Genomic DNA, 21,883 nt, shown 5'->3' with positions numbered 1-21,883 from the left:
CTCACATAGAATACAGATGTATCTGGAAAGGCCAAAGGAACCGAGGCACTGGGAATCGTCCGTGAGGATGAGGAGTGACAGTGAGCCAGTTACCTGCTGGCTCCTGGGCCTGTCTTCATTGCTCAGAGTTTACCTTACAGGATATTTACTCCCCCTTTATTCCAGGCTGCGTTACCCGATTTATCAGGGTAGTCCTGGGGTTTATGGTGCTTCTTCCAAGCCCAGAAGTGGTGTGAGAAGCCAGAGTGCCTATGGCAGGCAGAAAGAAAACGCTGGTCAGGGGAAGACAAGGCGGCCAATGGCTTTGGCTGGTCCTCTGCACATGCGCTGTGCCGTTCCTGCCTCGCTGTTTCAGGCTGCCCGCATTGAGAATTACCATGAAGGTGGGAGCAGGTTCAGGACCACCAGCAGCAGAAACATGAGCGTGTGTTTGAGTGAATCCGGGCATGAGTACATTAGGAGGGGTGTATATATGAGCTCAGTTTACCACTCACTAGTCACCTTTCAACCTACTTGGTAGAGTCTGAATTTTGTATCTCCCACTCCCCACCCCACGTTAAATTCATATGTTGAAATGCTAACATCATGGGTGACAGTATTCGGAAGTGGGCCCTTTGGGAGGTGAATAGAACATGAGGGTGGAGTCCTCATGAATGGGATGAGTGCCCTTAAAGAAGAGACCCCAGACAGCTCCCTCATCCCTCTTGCCAGGTGAGGAAACAGCAAGAAGACTGCTGGCACCTTGATCTTGGACTTCCCAGCCTCAAGAACTGTAAGAAATAAATGTTTGTGGTTTATAAGCTGCCTAGCCTAAAAAATAAAAGTATAATTAAACTTTTAATTGTTTACCATCTTGTAGGTGAGAAATGGCTTTTCAGTGTAAATTGAATGTGAAATGCTTTTATTAAAAGTAGGCTCCATCAGGTGCCTGGTTAGTGCAGTCAATTGAATGTCCAACTCTTGGTTTCACTAGGATCATGATCTCGAGGTCATGGAATTGAGCCCTGCGTCGGACTCTGTGCTGAGCTTGGATTCTGCGTGGGATTCGCTTTGCGTTTCCCTCTGCCCCTCCCCACCATTTTCTAACTCTCTTTCTCTCTCTCTCAAATAAATAAATAAATCCTAAAAAAAAAAAAAAAAAAAGTATGCCAGATTTCTTCCCGTGTCCTCAAGTATTATTTCTTTTTCTCTATAACATCAGTATAAGTTATTGGCCCATTTTTCTATTAAGTTGTTCATATTTTCCTTTTGTGATTTTTTTAGGAGCTCTTTATATAGAAGACTAGCCTTTATCAGTCATACACTGTGAATATTGTGCTTTGGTTTTACATTTTTCTTTTGTTGACTTGTTTTGTCTTGCAGAATTTGTTTCCAGTTTTCCTGCTAAATTTATCAATCTTTTCTTCGGGGCCTTTGGATATTGAGTCAGAACGACTCTCCCCCACTCTAAGGTGTTAGTCAATTTCTCCCATGTTTTCTTTAGAAGTTCTACCCTCCCCCTTCCTTTTTGAACATTTAAATCTCTAATTCATGTAGAATTTATCCACATGTCAGTGGATGTATGAATCCAAATTTCTCTTTGCCCAACTTATTATCCAGTTGTCCCAACACCAAGTTATTGTCCAGGTTATTATCCAGTGTCCCAAATCATCCTCTCTGATGATTTGAGGGCCACCTGTATCATATGCAACATTCCAAAGTTTTGGGCTCTCCTTCTGAACTTTCTCATAGGATGTTTATTTAACTCATGACTACTTTCTCACTAGACTTTAAACTACAGGAGGGTCCGTACTGTGTCTGCTTTATTTTACCTATGTGCTCGGAGCTCAGAAGAGCACCTGCCACATAGCCGGTGCTCAATACCTATCTGTTGTATTGCAGAATGCTTATGATGTTCTAGGACACTGTTTCCCCTGTTCCCCCACAAATAGGTCTAAACTTGATTTAGATTTCTAATTTAATAACATGTATTTTACAGAGGATGAAAATAAAGAAATGTGTGGCACAATAGCCAAATCATGGAAGGAGCCGAGATGCCCTTCAACAGATGACTGGATTAAGAAGCTGTGGTCCATATATAACAATGGAATATTACTCAGCTATCAGAAAGAACGAATTCTCAACATTTGCTGCAACATGGACGGCACTGGAGGAGATAATGCTAAGTGAAATAAGTCAAGCAGAGAAAGACAATTATCATATGATTTCTCTCATCTATGGAACATAAGAACTAGGATGATCGGTAGGGGAAGAAAGGGATAAAGAAAAGGGGGGTAATCAGAAGGGGGAATGAAACATGAGAGACTATGGACTATGAGAAACAAACTGAAGACTTCAGAGGGGAGGGGGTGGGGGAATGGGATAGACTGGTGATGGGTAGTAAGGAGGGCACGTATTGCATGGTGCACTGGGTGTTGTACGCAACTAATAGCATCAAACTTTACATCGGAATCTGGGGATGTACTGTATGGTGATTAACATAATATAATAAAATAAAAAAAAAAAGAAATGTGTGGCAGACAACATACAACTTATGTGCCTCAGCTGAGGTATGTAATAGTTTCTCTCAAGCAATGTTAATTTATTTTAACCAAAGACATTTGATTCAACCTATATGTTAACAGGAGTCAAAGAATACTGAAATGTTAATGTCTAGATGAAACACTTTTATTAAGCACAAATAAGATAAAGTCAATTTTTATAAACAGTAGACACTGGGACTTTGCTGATGCAATGTTCATTTCGTTCTTTCACTCGTTTTTTAGTAACCCTGGAGGTCCAAAATATCTAATAAATTGCATTTTTTTTTCTGGGAAGCGTGATTTTGAAACCAAGCAACTCACCTAGCTGAAATTTGAAAGTAGTCCATCAGGCCCCGCATTTGCTTTTCAATGCACCTTTACTGTTCTCTTGTTGCTATTTGACTTCGTTTGATCCCCACAACAATCATACCAAGTAGGGCATTCTCTTTTTTACAGATGAGGAAATGCCCTACTCAAATAATTCTATACTCTAAGTGGCAGAAAATTTGGGGATTTGCAAAGATCTCAAGATATGTTCCTTGCAAATGTCAATACTAATATTTAAAAAGTGCAGCATTCCATTGCAGAATTATTAATACATTCAAATAATTTTATTTCATTCTTCATTGGCAAAGCAGCAGCATGAAAAGCAAAATAGCACGCAACTTCGATCAAATGCAAATACATATCAAAAACCATAGGTCCATGAGATAGCAAATAATTAAATGTTAAATAGTAACACCATATTTAACAACCGTCGTAATGGTATAAAAAATAAAAGTCCAAGATATCCCTCCACTATTTAGCAACTGATGCAACATTTCTCCATTTTCTATTATTGGGATTACTGTTATATGTATGTATATACCTACATATGTGTGGCATTTTTTTTTCATTTCTTTAAAAGGAATTGAATTTAAAATTCTTGCTTCTATGAAAAGCAAACTCTTAAGAATCAAAGATTCTGTGACAGACACCTTACTATACCATTCAAAAGAAAAGAGCATAGGGCCGAATGCACAAAGACATTTGGTGTAAGTCACACGGCTTCTCCAGTGACATGATACACCTGCAAAATGAGAGGAATTTGCAATAACAGCCCTGATATTCATTCAGGCTTTAAATAATCTAATCCTGTAGTTCTATGTTCTGTCTCTAAGTATCCTACTCTTTATGACTATCCAGATGCAAATTTTAACTAATTACATTTACCAGACTAAACGGTAGCGATGAAAGCGTACTGTTATCTTAATTTGGGTAGCTATGGCAGACTTTGTAAAGCAAAAAAATCACTATTGAGTGCAACTGAAAAATTCTGCAAAAGACTTTTCTAATTGATGAGAACATCCCAGGGCTATGGAAGGTTGCATTTATATACATAACTGCATTTCAGCTGAACAACTTAAAATCATTTGATTCTCTAAAATAGAGTAAATCAATAAATCTATTTTTTCTAGGAAATTGCATATATTTGTACCAAGTGTTAAATTGCCATATCCCAAGAGTGTGAATAATACCTTATTGTTAAATAGTATAAATCTTCCAGTGCCTAAATAATAGTGTTAGAAAGTAACTTCACTTGACATTATGATTATTGCATAGAGTTCCTAGAATCAAAAGTTTAATTCCACTGGCATGTGCAGTCTATAGGTTCCTGGAGGGCATGCATGACTTCAGTGCCATTTCCTGAGCAATACAGAGGCACAGACAAGTTTCTCACTCCATTTTCACGACAACACTTGCAGAATCTGAGATGGCTCTCAATATTGATGTTATATATGGTAGCAGATGGGCATTTTCCATCACAAGATGCAACATTTACCTTTCAGGAGAGACAATGAGAAAAGAATTCTTAAAATTTTTAAAAACTGGCTATTCAATTCTTATGAGAAATCAAAAGAAAGCAAAACTTCATTATCACTATAATAACTCTCAAGCTTTATATGTTAGAAGACTGCAAAAAATACCAGGTTAAAACTTAGTAACTTGAATAAGTCCAACAGATGTTCCACAGTGATGCCCAAGACTGTAAGGCTGACATAAATCGAACTCTGAAATAAATGTGCACATATAAGTAGTCAGGTATATGTAAAATGTTCACAATGATTCTATTGTAATCTGTATTATATCATGGCTTGTGTAGACTGTAGCATTGGATAGGTCATATTAAATGGGGTAAAGTTAGAACTAAGACTATTTCTGCTGAGTAAAATTGCATAGTTATGAAAATATGTAGTCAAATATATTTGGCTTTAATTTCATCTCTCTAGATTGCTATTATGATTCATAACTATTGATTATTTATGCTAAGAATAGTTCACACTTCTTCACAAACAGAATATTTTAATATTAAGATGTATGAATAATCTCAAAGATAAATATTGTGACAGTCAGCATTTTGTTGACTTACAAACGCATTAGTGCTGTGACACATATACTTTTGGAAAGACGCATGCCCTTTATGTAACAAATTACATTTTTCCACTTACAGGGTTTTGACTTATACAGTCTTGTTTCCTTATGATTGATTTAATGATCACTTTCTGGCATATTCTTTCTTCTCGTTTGCCTGATAAAATACAGAATGTATTTTTTCATCAGAAGGCCCATGGCAGATTGTTTCTTAACTCAATTAAACAAAGGCATATATTTAAAATAAAAAATATCTATATTTATATAAAAATATTCCTGTATTAAGGTACACTTAAAATTTCCCTCATATATTTTATGTTCAACATTTAGGTTCACTTTCTAAATAGATTTTCTCATATTTTTTAGCATTATACTTACCTCTTTACCTTATTGTCCTAGAATAATCATAATCATAAATCAAAACATTCTACACATGTAGTAATGCTAACATCAACCTGTGTGTATCATATATAGAGAGAAAATATATATTTAAAAATCTAAAAATGTGAAATAATTTTTAGAATGAAACATCGTATGCAGAAGTAAATATACATGTACATAATTAGGCTTCTATACATATATACATAAATCTATTTTAAAGTTAAAAACAGTTTTAAAACCACTTTATCTTAATAGATTTTAATATAAAATCATACATGAATGTAACTGAATTATTTAGCAACCATTTTGAAATGTACGGATGAGTCATATTATAGTTGATATTTATGACTCTGAAATGATCTCTTAGGACTTCACATTAAAATACTTTGTATTAATTAATGATATATTAATATGCCTCTGTGTGTGTGATAGATGACCACTTAATAATACACCTAAGAATAGATATTTAAACTATATGATAGTGAATGTAAATAACCCCTGAATCAGGATGCAAAAAGACCAAGGTTCTTACTTCACTCTGACATTACTTGCTTTGTGACTTTAGGAAAGTCGGTGAACTCATTCTGCTGAGTTTCCTTGTTTGCAAAAGACTGAAATTAGATCTCCAGTTTCCAAACTAGTTTGGCCACAAAATCTTTGTTTAAGTGCATATATGAAATTCCAACATGTAACATATCTAAAAGTTAAACTACTCCAGTTAAAGCAGAGATGTGTAGTAAAGATTGCCTGAAATTAAACTGTCCTTCTCAAGGTCACTCTTGACCTTCAAAGTGCTAACTATGGAGTTCTCATCCTACTTAACTTCTCAGCAGCATTTGACCTAGTCTATCACTCTCTCCTCCTTGATAAGACTTTCCACACTTGGCTTCTGAAACACCGTTTTTGGTTTTCCTCCATCTCATTCATGGCTCCTCCTCAGAATCCTAATCTTGTCCCTTCTCCTTTCCCTGGCGTCCCAACCATAGCCTGGTTGGAGGTTGAGAGTTGGTGATAGACGGCAGGCTGGTGTGTACCTTATGGTGCTTTCCCTCAGTGGTTAGTTACTTTATTAGCCTTTCTATTCTCATGTAAGGAGAAAGACTTAAGAAAGAAGTCATCTTTAATATGACCTGTAAGGTTCCTATCCTCTTCTTTCTGTCACCTTCATCCCCGTGCTTAGCCAAACTTTGCTACTTCCTCTGCTTTCAACGCTTGTTATCCTTCCTGGCTGGCTTCCCAAAGACATTCAGTCTCTACCCAGATGACATGTCATCACAGAGGAATTCTCTAGTCACTCACTTAAATTAGCAACCCAGCTCCCCACTCTTTATCCCTTTTAGTCTGTAATTATTTTTCTTTATATCACTCATCTTTACCTGACACAGTAGTATGTATTTATGTGTTCATTCTTTCTCCCCCTTCTTCATAATATGCACTAGGCATGCAGGTATTGTTTCATTCACTATCATAGTCCCAGTGCCTAAGAGAGTGCCTGATACATGGCAGGCACTTCATTAAGATCAGTTTGATTAGCTAATTCATGCAATGAATACAACTGGGACAGCATAAATTATTGTTAGCTGGCTGAACTTATTTGTACCAAGAGACATTTCCTATTCATTCCTTAAAATCTAGTGTAACATATTTAGTTTAGCACAGCATCTGCAATAGTATCCAACATCCAGTCTCCCCAAGATAGCCCAGTCACCCAGAAGCAAAGACTGCAGACAAGGATTTTGTGATACCAAAGCAGAAACTATTTCACAAGTTCTTACATGTCAGATGGGAGAAACTGAGGTAGCTTGGTATTATTCTGTAACTTCAGAGAGCTTGGCAGAATTGAAAGGTCCTGGACCCAGGCACTGGATAGGCCTTCGTCCATTACTAATTAGTGCAATCATATTTCTGAAACTTCATTTCCTTATCTATAGGAGAAACCATACCTACGTCCCCATCTACCTCCCAGAACTGTTGTGAAGATTGGTTTCACTACTGTCTGCAGGGGGCTTAATAGTGCCAATGTATGGCAGGCAATAAATGGTAGGATTATGGTCAGTTGCATAGATCTTTCTCTGGCTGCCCTCAAATATCAAACTGTACTTACTTAATCAACGTGGAGCTATAGAATCCAAGGTCTTTATTGAAGTCACAATGCCATTCTCATCATTACCTATTTAATTTTGTATAGCCCCGCACATTCCAAGCAAATTTGACCATAGAGACCTTTTAAATTCAAAACCTATTAAAATCCTATACAATACCTTTTGGGAAATACAACAGTAAAGAAATTTCTGATATTTAGGTTAAAATTCGTCTAAAATAAAAATACTTTATTCATACTCCAGAAGACTAAATTACAAAATAATTAACCACACAACAGACATTTAAATAATAACATTATAAAATGTGCTTCCCTCCTTGCATCATAAGATCTGAATTTTATTAGAAAAAGCATAATCACCATGAGCAATTAAAACTAATCTATCAAATTAATGCATGTAATATGTCCTCACTTACAGATCTTGCAACAGCCTTCATTATAAAGCTTTACAATCCCTTCATTCTAGGAAGAGAGAAGGAATAAAGTCAAAACTCACAATGTTTGTTCATTTCCTCTTGGACTAGAAATAGAAAACTAACTCTCTCGGCATTTTATTTAAATATCACAAAACCTTTATAGGAAACTAAGAGAAATTTAACTATTTCTAACGAGAATTCATTTGTTTTTAAAATTAGGAGCTAATATTTTGTTTAAACTTTTGTTATTTCTTCACTAGTAAGAAAAAGTGCAAAAAGATTAACTTACTTAAAAGAATATTTTTTTTATTTTAAAAAATATTTTAAACAACACAAAAAAATTCTTACCAAAGCGAAATACTAATAGGTACTTTAAATAGAGGCCATTATGTTTTTTTCAACTCCTTGAAATAACCTAAAGTATTCTATGAAACAAGACTAAGGTCCTGAATATAATTGAATGTTAAAATGATGTATCTTTTTCTTTTACATTTTAGTCAAAAAAATCCCCCACTTCAGGATGACTCTTGCCTAAGACTAAATTAAGAAAATTTTATTGATTATCTTTTTGAATTCTTACAGTAAGCCGCTAATGTTTTTAGTAACTTGATAATTGCAATTCAAGTAAAAGAATTTACGCCATAATAATGAATCTGTGAAATAAGATGAGGCCTAATATTGTTTCCAGAGCTGAAATTCTATTACTTTATTATATATGATATCTACCTCCCCAGCCAGCTAGCCACCATCACTAAACGGGCACATCTTGAGAAGAAAAAAATCAATGAGACTATGCTATTTCTGTACACGTAAGAAAAATATTGCCTATACAATAGAACAAAGTTCACTTTTCATCAGGGATTATTATCTCCTGTATAGTTAAATCTACAAAGGATCTTGTAAGAAAAAAGTATCACCTCCAAAAATCTACTTTCCCAGTGGACTCTTCTCTGAGAGAATAAGGAATCGGGGTATCTAAGCTAATGGACCAGCAGTGCTGTGATATATGCCAGGTTCCATCATGGCCTGTGATCAGAGATGTTAAGACAAATTTAGGCCAGCATGCATTAAAAAGGGAATGGTGTCATAAATCTGGCTATGTGTTTAAGAAATAAAATTGGCCAACCTCTAATTGACTATTAATTCATACTGAAAGAGAGGCTAGGTCTGCTGATCACGGAGAATCAAAGTTATTTGGAGCACCATTTAAACTCAAAATGGCAAACTGAAGAAATGTAATAGAGCTTTTATGTATACATGAAAATAAAACATACACCCAAATAAATAAGCCACAATGTATGTGCGTATGACCTTCAAAAACATACTGTTTTCTAAATTATATGTAATACTGCATTTTCTTAGATATGATAAAGTACAAACCATTTTGCATTCAGTCTCATTAAAAGGGGGACAGACCATACTGTAGTTCAGAATCATTGTCCCTTCGTCAGTCTTAACACATTCATATGTGGTACAATTATAATGCCAGGTCCTCCCCTCCTAAAAATAAGAGAAAGTTACTGTTTTGCTTATTAAAATCTGATATATTTCTTAAGTAGAATATTTCCTTTCCAAGTCAAGATGCAGAGAACTTCCGGTGGCATACAATGTCCATCTGGAAATATCCCCAAATTTATCTAAAAGGATTAGAATAGATGGTGTGTGTGCATGTGTGTTTGGTTTCATACTAGAACTGAGATGTAACCGTGAAATAAAGTGATGAAAACAAATAGATGTCTGTTTCTACTACAAGATTAATTATCCAATTTGGTCTAGTGTCAAAGGTCTTGTTCTAAAATTCCCTTACTAATTATAAAACAACAAATCATATTAGTTAATATGCCTCCTTTCTTGAGATTTGTTTATCCTTCCTTCTACTCCCTTATCCACAAAACTATTAAAAAATCTTTGGATGACGGTGACTGTTGACTTTTGCTTCGAGTTTTATATTCCTTATCATTGTTTTAAAACATAATCCTATTCCTGTAACAAATTTTTAAACATAATCACTGTTTATTTCATTCCTGATTTCAGAATTCTTATTTAGAAATAAAAGCAGCTGGACATATTATAATTATCGGGCTGTAGTTGTCGATCTATATTTTTATTTTATAATCCACATTTTAAAATGTTAGCCAAACTCTGGCTTGAAGATTCCTGTGCAGTAAGGAATTTTGATGAACTTCTTTTTCTCCAGATTCTATTTTAACTTACGAATATCTTTAGATCTTCTATGAACCTCAATTAGAAAAGATCTACAAGTTCAGGTATAAGAGAAAATAAAATATTTAAATTCAAATAGTAATTCTAATATTCAGTTCAAATAGTACTATCTTGTTTATCTGAAATCAAAAATCAGTTGTTCTGTAGAAATTAGATTTCTAGATAAGTAAAGCTTATCTTCGAAAGAGCGAGGAGTTAACGATCTTGATGTATATTTACCTTGATTGCATTGCCTGTTGAGTTCTCAAAAAATATCCTGGACATAATTTAGTCTTTAATTTACATTTCAGGCTATCATAATGAATACTAGTCATATACATAGATGGTTCCTGGATTATTGTTTATAGAGTTTATGTTGCCCTTTTACTAAAATTTACCCCAAATTTCTGTGTTTTTCCAAGTAAACTCTGATTCCTTTTCTCTCACTGACACCTATGTCTTCCTCATCATTTTAGAAGCTCTGTTTTCAAAACCCCTTCTTTAAAATAATATATTATAAAACAGAAATATCGCTAGGATAAAACAGACAAACAATATCAACAACACTATTTAAACCGGTAACACTAGTTTGCACATAACTGTGAAACATAGGTTATGGCACAAGAAGACAATTTTTCATCTTTCTTATTTAATAAAATACACAAGTTTGGAGAAATCTGTTTTGGGGGTATGTGAGTAATCTCATGTAATTAAGAACACCAGAAGTAAGACCTCTAGATAATTAAACTTCTAATGAAAAACTTAAAAATGGCAACAATAAACTGGAACGAGTTTCAGATAATGTAAGTTATAAAGAATTAGTGATACTCTTGAAACTGATGACATCACTAATAACTGCATTAATAATAGAAAGTTCCACTTTTCTAGGAAGGAGTAGGTCAGTCTATAAACCTATATGGAGCTATTATGAGACTATAGGAGAATTCTGAATAATTATTTTATTATTTTTGGTGGAAAGATGCAATGTAGCATTACTGACTCTTGAGGTCTTCTTTGTAAAAAAAAAAATTGGCAAAAATTCTAAATCTTTTCTCTTATTTATCCACTGAAATCTTCAATACCTGAAATAACAAAATGTTACCATTGTGAATTTCAGATTTCTGTTAAAATGCTTCATTTTTAAAATTTCTTTTAAAGTTTTTATTTATTCATTTGAGAGAGAGTGAGCGAGTGAGAGCACCAGAGGGGGGAGGGGCAGAGGGAGAAGCAGACTCCCCACCAATCAGGGAGCCCAATGCGGGGCTTGATCCTTGGACTCCGGGATCATGACGTGAGCCAAAAGCAGACATCCAACTGATGAGCCATTCAGACGCTCCCCCTGCCTTTTTTTTAAAGATTTTCTTTTAAAATGCTTCATTTTAAATGAGTGAATAAAATAATGTTTTTTTCCCTTTGTTCTAAGGATTAGAAATAAGCAATTCTCAAAGCCCATTTTTGCTCACATCTGGGGAAAAAATGAGGATCTATACTAAAATAAGTTTGAGAAATGAGTTAAACATACTCCTTTACAGCAGGAATTATCAGAAACTTTAAAGTGTAACAAATAAAACTATGTCTTGTGTGCTGTATATGAGTGTGTTTATTGTATGTAGAACCCTGTGTGTGTCTGTGTGTGTGTGCATGTGTGATATTTTTCAAACTTATTTGACTTAAGAACCTCTTCAGAAAATAGTACAGAAAGCTAGCCTCCAAGGAACTTATATTGGGAACTAAGGAATTCATACCTCATATATAACTGATGTTCCATTTTCCATTTGAAATTTACAGGACACATTTTTGCAGGTACCACAGCAATCATAATCACTTGGAGATGGAGTGTACATCTGGTGCTGGGTATAATGAGAGTACATTTAATTAGCCACATAACAATACCAATATTTTTAATGAATCCATCCTGGAAGTGCTTCCCAATATAACTACATGCTCTCTCAGAACACCTGTAAGCATTTTAAGTGTTGAATTTGAGACACTTCAAATAATAATTGACTGTATATGACTGTATTAGAAAGTGAAGTAAATATTAACCTTTACCTCTAGCAGCCAAGATTCATCAAGCAGATCAAGCAAGCTATATAGATAAATAGATAATAATTCTCAGGATCATACACAGGAAAAGGAAAATATGCATTATATAGATATATTACACATTGATAGATTATTGAACTATTCAAGGGTATACTTTAAACTTATGCAGTATTCACTAGTTAAAATTCTACAGCTGCCATTTTATGATTAATTTAACTCTCCACCAGAATGACTTAAAAAGAATACTTACAATGTCACATTCTTTTGAGCAATTCACCATTGTAAAATTCAGAGTGTGAAATCCTGTATGGTTATCTTTTTCTTCCAGACACTCCACTGTGTAACAAAAGTCCCCTTCCACATACTTGATCATAGACTGGCCAGGATTCAATACTGATACTTCTTGAAATACACACACATCATCCTTTTCTAAGAGAAGAAAGTCAATGAAAAGTACTATTTTGAGTTTTTTATTAATCAATAAATGGAACTTTTATTGATATTTATGTTTTCATTGTGATGTGCAGTTTTTCAAAACCAATAAAGATTTTTACCTCTATATATTGTTAATAACTCAAGAGTTTACTTAATAATGAATGTATCACATTTATTCCTTAACATACAAGAAAGTGATCTGTAAACTCAACTCCTCTTTACTGTTTTAACTGCCTGCAAAAACTATACTTCATAGCAGATTCCAGAATTTTAGAATTATCATCAAGCTACTTGTTATTCTCTCTTCTGGAAACACAACATGGTAATTTGGGGGAGTAGATATAAATGGAAGCAAAATCTATATCAACACTAGTAGGGCTATTCATGGTGGCAGTAACATTTCATGGTTTTTAATGGTTCTTTTGAGAGAAAATTTTCCATTTTGTTGTGATGCAAAATAAATAGTCTTTGTTATCATACTCGATGACAAAGGTAGATGATGCAAAGTAAAAGCATGTTAAGTTAGGCTAGGAAAGTGATGAAGATTCAGCTCAGAAGCTCTTTGTGCCTTGCCAACAACTGAATTTAAACTTTCTTGCATATAAAAATGCAAAAGTTTCAAGCTGTTGAATAAAAGGTTTTTTATTAACCCACTAATACGTAATATGAAGATTTGTTATTTTATAGAAAAATCAATTCTATGCTTTGCAATGTTAACATCCATAATGATAGATCAGTGAGCAAAAAGTCTCCCTTTTAGATGTCTATTTTTTAAAATATTAAATGTATATATTAAAAGAACCATAGAATCAACTTTAAATTCTGCAAAACCTCTGAAAAACACATTCATTTTTCTGTCCCGTTAACATTTTTGTCAGAACATTTAAAGATATTACAAAAGAGGCAACTGAAAAATTATAGTGCATTTTTATACTCAAAAACTGGCAAAATGGCTTAAAATGTGTAATACAACTCAAAGAAAATAATTTATAATTTATTAATAGTGAACAACAGATACCAATAATACACATATCATTTAAAAGCTAGATAAAACATAGTTACCACAGAGATACTGTATGCATCCACAGTCACTCTGAAAGTTACGGTCTATTGCAGTAAATTCTCCCTGTTAGAAAGATATTATTATTAAATATGACTTATACAGCTTATTATACGACAACTATAAAAATATATACACAGTATAACATTTAGTAAATTCCCTACCACACAGCCAGACACATATCAGGTGCTTAATAAATATTTGATAGTGAACAGGCTTTGATTAACCCAGTGGTCATTTAATTAGCAGCCTACAGAAAAAAATCACAATAAACAATATGATTATGGATCACCTAATCTCTCTAAACTTTAATTTCTTTATCTATTAAATGGGTGAAAGTAGAGAAAATGATCTTTATAGTCTTTACTAACTTGAAAATATTGTTGGATTCTGGGCTTCTAGTGGATAATTGGAGATAAGAGAATATGTGCTAATCCTGGAAGTTTTGGTTGGTGCAGATGTTCTTGATCTGTACAGAAGTGGTCCAAGGTTCAGATGTTTGCATGGAGCAAGGCTCCTACAGCACATAAAGCAGGAGCAGAAGAGTATAGCGGAGCGACTAATAGCATAGACTCAGGAACAAGGCTGCTGTGTGCCCATCCTGGCTTTGCTGCCTACTAGCTGTGTGATCTCCGGAAGGTTACTGAGCCAGACTTCTTCTCACTTCCCTCATCTGTAAAATGGGGATAATAACATTGCCTACCTCTTAGGTTTATTTAGAGAAATAAATGGGTAAATTCAGGTAAAGAACTTACAATAAGGAGGACACAAAAGTGTGGTATAATCGTTAGGTGTCAATAAATTGCTATCATACCAATGCTTAAACATTGCCCTGTCAAAAATGGTATAGGTTCCTCTCAGTGTAGTACCAGATGTAAAGTTTCAAGAATTACATTTTTAAGTATTAATTTTTCCTGTGTGCATTTAATTTTCATATGATATCAGTAATAAGATTAATTTGATTCCTTTTTCTGTTTTTTAAAGGTTTTATTTGTTTATTTGTTTGAGAGAGAGAGTGCAAGTTCAAGTGATGAGGCAGGGCGGGGCAGGGGGGAGAGGAAGAGTGAGAAAATGCCAAGCAGACTCTGTGCTGAGTGCAGAGTCCAACGCGGGGCTTGATCTCATGACCCTGAGATCATGATCTGAGCCGAAACCAAGAGTTGGATGCTTTTTCTCAAGGCAAGATAAAGGTCTCTATCTCTCAGCCTACATATCTTACCTCACACTTTGGTGCATTTATTCATGTTCCACCTAGCCTCTATCTAGAATAGTTCAACTCCTTCCATCCATTATTTTAACCTATCACTTTCTTCCAAACTTTTCTTGATGGTTAACTTCCCTAGAAAATTCTCCATGAAGATCTGTACCTTATGGTTAACATTCTGAGTATTGTGTTTATTTTATCTTAATAATTATAGCTAATACTTATTGAGCTCTTTCTATGTGTCTGGTACTATCTAAGTACTTAATTTGTATTAACTTATTCATATGATATAGGTATTGTCATTCTTTTTATATTGCAGATGAGGAAAGTGAAGCACAGGTAAGAAGACTCCAGGCCAGGAACAAAAACAAGGCAGCTTCAACTTGCTTTTGTTCTTGTTTTGTTGTATGCCTGGGCTATAGTTTCTAAAGGAAATGAAAGAGTTATGACAGAGTAGAAAGAATAAAGAAATACACAAAAACACACATGGACATAAAATAACCCTTGGTTTGAGTCCTAAAGATCTCCATCAATCATTTGCTCTCTCTAGACCTCAACGTCCTTATTTACAAAATGTTCATAGATAACTCTTAAGAAAGTACCAACAGTTACATGTTTATAACCCTTCCTCCTTCACAACAGATGCATCACTGGCACAATTTCTTGAAGAATCCCTGGGGACACCTGTCAATATTGAGATAATCTTTCTTTCAATGTTTTGCTTCATTTAAGACCAGTGAAGTGAAGTAGATATAAGGCTAGTAGATTCAGTCACTAGTGGGGAGGAAAATGGATTGCATTTTCTTATCTCAAGTAAATAAAAATGGTTCACTGCTCCCTGATACCAGAGCATGTTACTTTAATCTATTTCAGTATAATTTAATGAGGATAATTTCATTAACTCTGAGAACTGAGAAATTAGAGGGATAAAGGAAGAACAAACTAATTTAAATAATATGACAATTCAATCAAAATATGTGTTCTTACCACTTCACAAGTTGGCATAACAAGGTTTTCACAGCTACATTCTAAAAGGCAAAAATCAACATAATTATATTGGTCAGAATATATCACTGTACTGTGATAAAACTTCAAAGTATGAAAATTAGTTACCACAATGCCATGTTGGACAACATTGACCAGATACATTTTCTTTGACAAGCTTCATATCCTCTGCACAGTTGAGTAGTGGTGCAGGACAAAGATTTGGGTCACAAACTAAATAGAAAAAAATTCCATGGATAAAGATTAGCTTCTCGTAAAAGCTTGTCCTTGCTACCTACAATTTAGTTCACTGCCATTGCTGATATAATGCATGGACTCCTATCTCTCCCACCACTCACCTGCCATATATTGTTGGGAATGGAATATATGACTCCTAAGCACGTACAACAATAGTAGAACTAGGACAGCTCAGCAGGTTAAAAGCCCTGAGAAATGCCAGGTGTGCAAGAAGAGAAAGGAAGTAGAGAACCTATAGAATCACCTGGAAAGCTAGAAATCCTAGGATGATGAGAAAAGTCATAGTAATCTATCTTGAGGTAATGATATTATCCAAGAAGAGCTCTTAGACGTATAAAAACATTATATATACTTAATATATATTTTACATGCTAGAATTCAACAAACATCTGATATAACAGTGTAACTAAGATTCATGGGGCTTCTCAAACATTGGACACATCTCAATATTTTAAATTAGTTAAGATATACTTACCACAATAATACTGTGGACAACAGAAATGTGTGGTATTAAGATCCACAGTGAGAAATTCCCCATCAGTACATAGTGGAATAGGTTTGGTGCAAGATTCACAAACTGAAGGTAAAACAAAAAGCCCGAAGTCACAGCTGAGCTAAAAACAAACTAATTATTAATTTGGATTACTACACACATATAAAAATCAACATGAAATAATGTTTAATAAAATAAGAAACAGGGAAAATAAGGCTTTAACAGACAGATCTCCTTACTTGGTCATGAAAACAGTACTACTAAGTATATCACTATATGCTTCCAAGCTCAGGGACAGAGAAAAACACCGTCTTACCAGAAATACAGAGCAGTAAGATTTCTAGAGCAACTTTCTTTTTCCTAGGATCAAAATGTCATTGGTTTATTTACTTCAGTTTTCTGAATTCGCTACCCTTGATAACTCCAATTTACAGAAGAATAATAGAGTAGGCACCTGTTCTTTTGGGCTGTTCAGTGTCCCTTTCCCACTTCGATGACACTTCTCTGAAAGACCTTGACAAAATGTCCCACCCACACTGTCTTGGAATGACTCTTAATAAAGGTGCCTGACTCTCAGCAGGCCTCTGTGTAGGAACAACCCACATTAGACAAATCAGAATCTCTTTCTATGGCATTTGAATCATAAACAGAGGCACACTGGGGCAGGAAAGGGATGCTGCTGACTCAGTCATTAATGACCGCCATCTGGAGTAGCTGGTGTCTCTCCTTCCCAGGGCTTGGTTGTTCTGCTTCGTCTTGATCTTACAAAATCTTGATCCCCAAGCCTTCCGGTAATTGGTTGTGGGTAAGCTAGCCCAAATCAATCATTTTGCCACCTGAACTCAAAAATCTTAACTGGTACAAAGAGATGTGTTTTGATTTCCATAGGTACATCTGAAACCTACATTAATCACCAGTCTTTGATATGAAAATTCATTGAAATGGAAAATAGAGAACTTTTTATTTTTCAACGTCCATTTCATCAGACAGTCTGTATGGCTTTTGTATACTCTTTTCCCAGACACCTTTCATTTCTACCATTCTCTTCCATCATCCCCATGCTCACACATATATCACACATGATACATGAAATGAAGTTTTAAAGAGGTACTCCAATGGCTTAGCAGAGTCCATTATTTTAGTTGGCTTTTCAGGGAAAGCCAAGGATAAATTTTTCTTTAAAAACAACTGGTACTAGCCTAATTAAAGAAAAAAAACCTTAATTATATTGTCTTGAGAATGTTTTGACTGATATACATAGTCCATATATATAATAAGGGAAAGTAGTGCTAACTGTGATAATTGTCGAGTCATTTAAAATGCCATACCTTCTTTTCAACTGTTCTTATTCAGTTGAATTCCTATCAGTATATCAGCAGAATATTGGTTAGCATCAGTCCCATGAAATTCATATCAAATAAGAAATTTTCCCTACATTCTCTCTTTGGTTCAAAAAAGTTATCTCACAGAACACTCACCACAGAGAGGAGAAAAACAGCAAGGCTCTTCCTGTTGAACCTGAATCATGAATTGGTCTTCTCTGCATTCTGGTATTGAAATACTGGGGCATTTCAATGGGTCACACTCTGCGGAAACACCAAGATATTTGGAAATTTGTATAGAGTGAAATGATAAGATAAATAAAGTAGTATGGTTTAGTTCTCTTTGAATTTATATATGTCCTGCTAACTCAGTGTGTGTTTGGTGGAGGAGGGTTCCCACACAGCACCAAGGAATTCTCTAGACACCAGCTGGGTGTCTTACAATTCGACCCAATTCTGACACTATCTACAGATGCCAGTTACAAGCCCCCCTTGTTACCTGTATTCCTTTCTGGCTGACTGGCTATATCAAACTCTTCCACAACCTCTTCCTTGGGTTTGATTAATTTGCTAGAGCAGCCAGCAGAACTCAGAGAAACATTTTACTTACCAGATCACCAATTTTTTATAAAAGAATATAACTCAGGAGGAATAGCCAGATGGAAGAGACGCATAGGGCGAAGTATAGGGAATGGGTAGAGAGTTTTATGCCCTCTCAGAGCCCACCAGTCCCTGAATTTCCTTGTGTTCACCAACCTGGAAGTTCTCTGAACCTCACTCTCTTGTGGGTTTATTATAGAGGCTTTATTACACAGGCATGACTGATTAAATCCTTGGGACTGAAAAGTTCTAACCCTCCAAATCACAGGGGTGGTTCCCCTGGCAACCAGCCCCCATCCTCAGATTAGCTAAAGGCTTTCCAAAAGGAATCATTAACGTAACAAAAGACACCTTCCCAGATCTCCTCATTTAGGAAACTCCAAGGATTAGGAGCTCTGTGCTGAGAATGGGGTGGAAGACCAGATACCCAATTTCTTATTATAAATCACAGTATCACATCTGCTATTTCCTATATATTTCTGCTAATAAGATTTTTAAGATGAGTTAATTATCTAAATCCATGTGTTAATATAATATATAAACTTAAAATTTATATGTACATATATGTATAAAGAAATTACAAATTAAAAAAGTATCTTGGGGCACCTGAGTGGCTCAGTCAGTTTAGTGTCTGCCCTTGGCTCAGGTCATGATCCCAGGGTCCTGGGATCAAGCCCCAAATTGGGCTCCCTGCTCAATGGGTAATCTGCTTCTCCCTTTCCCTCTGCTCCTTCCCCCAGCTCTTGTTCACTCCCATTCTCTCTCTCTCAAATAAATAAAGTCATGGGGCGCCTGGGTGGCTCAGTTGGTTAAGTGTCTGCCTTTGGCTCAGATCATGATCCCAGGGTCCTGGGATCAAGCCCCATGTTGGGCTCTCTGCTCAGCAGGGAACCTACTTCTCCTTCTGCCTCTGCCTCTGCCTGCCTGCCTGCCTGCGTGCGTGTGTGTGTGTGTGTGTGTGTGTGTGTGTGTGTGTGAAATAAATAAAACCTTAAATAAATAAATAAATCAGTAAATCTTGAAAAAAGAACTATCTTTAGCAAGACAACTCCACAATATTTTATAACAAATCACTTTCTTGTAGACCCAAAGAATGAGAATCTAATCCGCTATTCTGAACAAACAATAAACCTCACTCTTATTTTTCCTAGTTATTACTCACCACATTGATACTGTGGACAACAAGAAAGAGGACTATGGCCAACAACCAATTTTTGACTATCTGTACATGTTGGAATGGCAGTTTCACACAAGGTCATGTCACATCCTGGAAATAAGAAACAGAAGCACTAAAATATTAGTGAATATAACTAAAATCTGGGGTCCTAACTCAAATCAGGGAACTGATTCTCACATTGCATGTTTTTACACTGCAATTAAACACATTCAACTTATAAATGGGTCCTATGTGAAAAGGTAGCAAATTTAAGGTTTATTAAGGATGGTCTTTCACCCTCAATTGTCATAAGTCAAAGATTCCCAGAACCTTTACCTTGTCACATATTATTACTATTAATTGCTTATAGCCAGAATTTTGCATGTGTGTTTGTAAAATCAGCAAAATCATAATGAGTAAAGACTTGCTTTGAGAAGGTAGAATGATATTTATGGCCCTATTTCTGTTTTTACCTCAGCCGTTTTGTTTACTAAACATTATGCATGCCCTGTTCTTTTCACAAATAATATCAACATATTTTGTGGCATTGACGGATGGGAAGGCTTCAGCCTTCACACATACCACAAACTTCCTTTGAACAGCAGGTCCACTTGTCAGTGATGCTCAGGACAACTTCAGCTTCTCGTTCACAAACTGGAGAGGGCTCTTCATCACAATCCGGTTCTATAGGAATAATACTTCCATTCTCCAAACATTTGTAGAGGGCACATTCATCAATGCCCCCATTCCAAACCTCCCCAGCAGTGCGAGGTTGGTCTTCACTATCTGTGCATGCTTAAAAAGATGGACAATGTTACATCACTCATAACCCGGACACTAAAATAAATCAGGCTGTGATGTTTGGATTTCAGACCATGACTTGGCTCAGTGACATAGATAACATGTCACAGATTTATCCTTTCTTATATTCCTCTTTTTATCGGCCAGTAGCTTACATTTTTCTTCCCTGAAATTTGTAATGTAGTCTACAAAACTATTTTGCCCTTCTACAACTTTCTGTAAATTTTCATGTCCTCTTCCATACATAAGATAACCTGTTCATTATTTCTTATTCATTTTGTCTTTTAATATGACTTATTTCACTTGAACAAACTCAGTAAAACAAATGTAAGTTAGTTTTAAAATATTAACTATTCAAACTGAGTGGTATTAGGAAAAAAAAAGTCCCTACCACACAGTTATCATTTTTGTCATATGAAAATTCAAAACATGTCTGCTTTAAAATCTAAATGTGGGAAGTAGCTAATCATTTAGTAACTTATTATTTAGTGATTATGTAGTTTTATTATTGAAGTTTTACTTAATGATAAATACAGTCCACTGGTAGTTCTTTTAAAAATGATAGAGATGAATACAGTGACCACCATATCCCCAGCCTCAAATGAACTTCTTTTGTATTATTCTCCTTACTATCAAACCAACCTCACAGATTCCTAAAAAAACAAGCATGCCTGTTTATTCTCAAAGTCTTCTACAAATACTTTTCTCAATGGCAAACACAAACTTGTTTCTGGAACTATATTTGCATTTCATTTCAACTTGCCCATTCTCTTTCATTATTAGCTTAATCTCTTTTCCTCTAACTGCAATGTTAAGCTCTGTACTGCAACTTTCTCAATTTTGCACTATTTTCATCTGCAACCACCATGGAGACAATGAGTCAGAATGAAACGTTTGAAAATGAAAGTAGAAAAATTAAATGTTTTCTCCCATATAATAACACTATCTGACATTTCTTGAGAGGTTATTTTTCTCTAGGCACTGTGGCAAAATGCTTTGTATTATTTATGTATCCCCACGCTAACTTTATGGGATAAATGCTATTATTTTCCCCATTTTACAGATGCTAACCCAGGCTCAAAGAGGTAAAGATGAATCACTATTACATGAAATGATTGGAATTTCAATTCAGTTCACATCCTATGCTCTTAATTCTTAATTTATCATACCCTCGCCTAGTTATTATAGGCATAGGTAGAGATTAAAACACATCATCACTGCATCACTGTAAGGGGGGTGTTAAATGGGTGATGCGGATTAAAGAGGGCACTTGTAAAGAGCACCGGGTGTTGTGTGTAAGTGTTGAATCACTAAATTCTACACCTCAAACTAATATTACACTGTATGTTCACTAACTGGAATTTAAATAACAACTTGGGACAACAACAACAACAAATCCACATCACCACCAAGGCATCTAATTTGGGTAACTTCAACTGAAATCATTTTAAAATCAAACTACAAACAAACTGGTTTTCTTTCCAACACCT

At 35.2% G+C, this 21,883-nt stretch overlaps 1 protein-coding gene across 6 annotated transcripts in view; it reads right to left on the bottom strand.

The window, feature by feature from the left end:
- Positions 1-3,383: 3,383 nt before the first annotated feature.
- OTOGL (otogelin like) overlaps positions 3,384-21,883 on the bottom strand; it is a 127,732-nt gene continuing 109,232 nt past the window's right edge. For 4 of the 6 annotated variants that reach the window (XM_034644027.1, XM_034644026.1, XM_034644029.1 and 1 more), the window contains 13 exons: positions 20,175-20,387; positions 19,599-19,703; positions 17,993-18,100; positions 16,497-16,598; positions 15,893-15,997; positions 15,767-15,807; positions 13,578-13,641; positions 12,331-12,509; positions 11,780-11,884; positions 9,213-9,332; positions 7,833-7,878; positions 5,012-5,091; positions 3,384-4,344 (listed from right to left, as the gene is read on the bottom strand). In XM_034644027.1, coding sequence (XP_034499918.1) covers positions 4,144-4,344; positions 5,012-5,091; positions 7,833-7,878; positions 9,213-9,332; positions 11,780-11,884; positions 12,331-12,509; positions 13,578-13,641; positions 15,767-15,807; positions 15,893-15,997; positions 16,497-16,598; positions 17,993-18,100; positions 19,599-19,703; positions 20,175-20,387 — 1,469 coding nt within the window. In that variant the 3' untranslated portion in view covers positions 3,384-4,143. The remainder of the gene's footprint in view (positions 4,345-5,011; positions 5,092-7,832; positions 7,879-9,212; positions 9,333-11,779; positions 11,885-12,330; positions 12,510-13,577; positions 13,642-15,766; positions 15,808-15,892; positions 15,998-16,496; positions 16,599-17,992; positions 18,101-19,598; positions 19,704-20,174; positions 20,388-21,883) is intronic. The other 2 variants (XM_034644030.1, XM_034644031.1) reach the window with 2 other exon arrangements.

This window comes from Ailuropoda melanoleuca, chromosome 15, assembly GCF_002007445.2.
Source record: "Ailuropoda melanoleuca isolate Jingjing chromosome 15, ASM200744v2, whole genome shotgun sequence".
NCBI lineage: Eukaryota > Metazoa > Chordata > Mammalia > Carnivora > Ursidae > Ailuropoda > Ailuropoda melanoleuca.
Note: the sequence above shows the minus strand (reverse complement) of the source record. Positions and strands in the feature narration are given on the sequence as shown.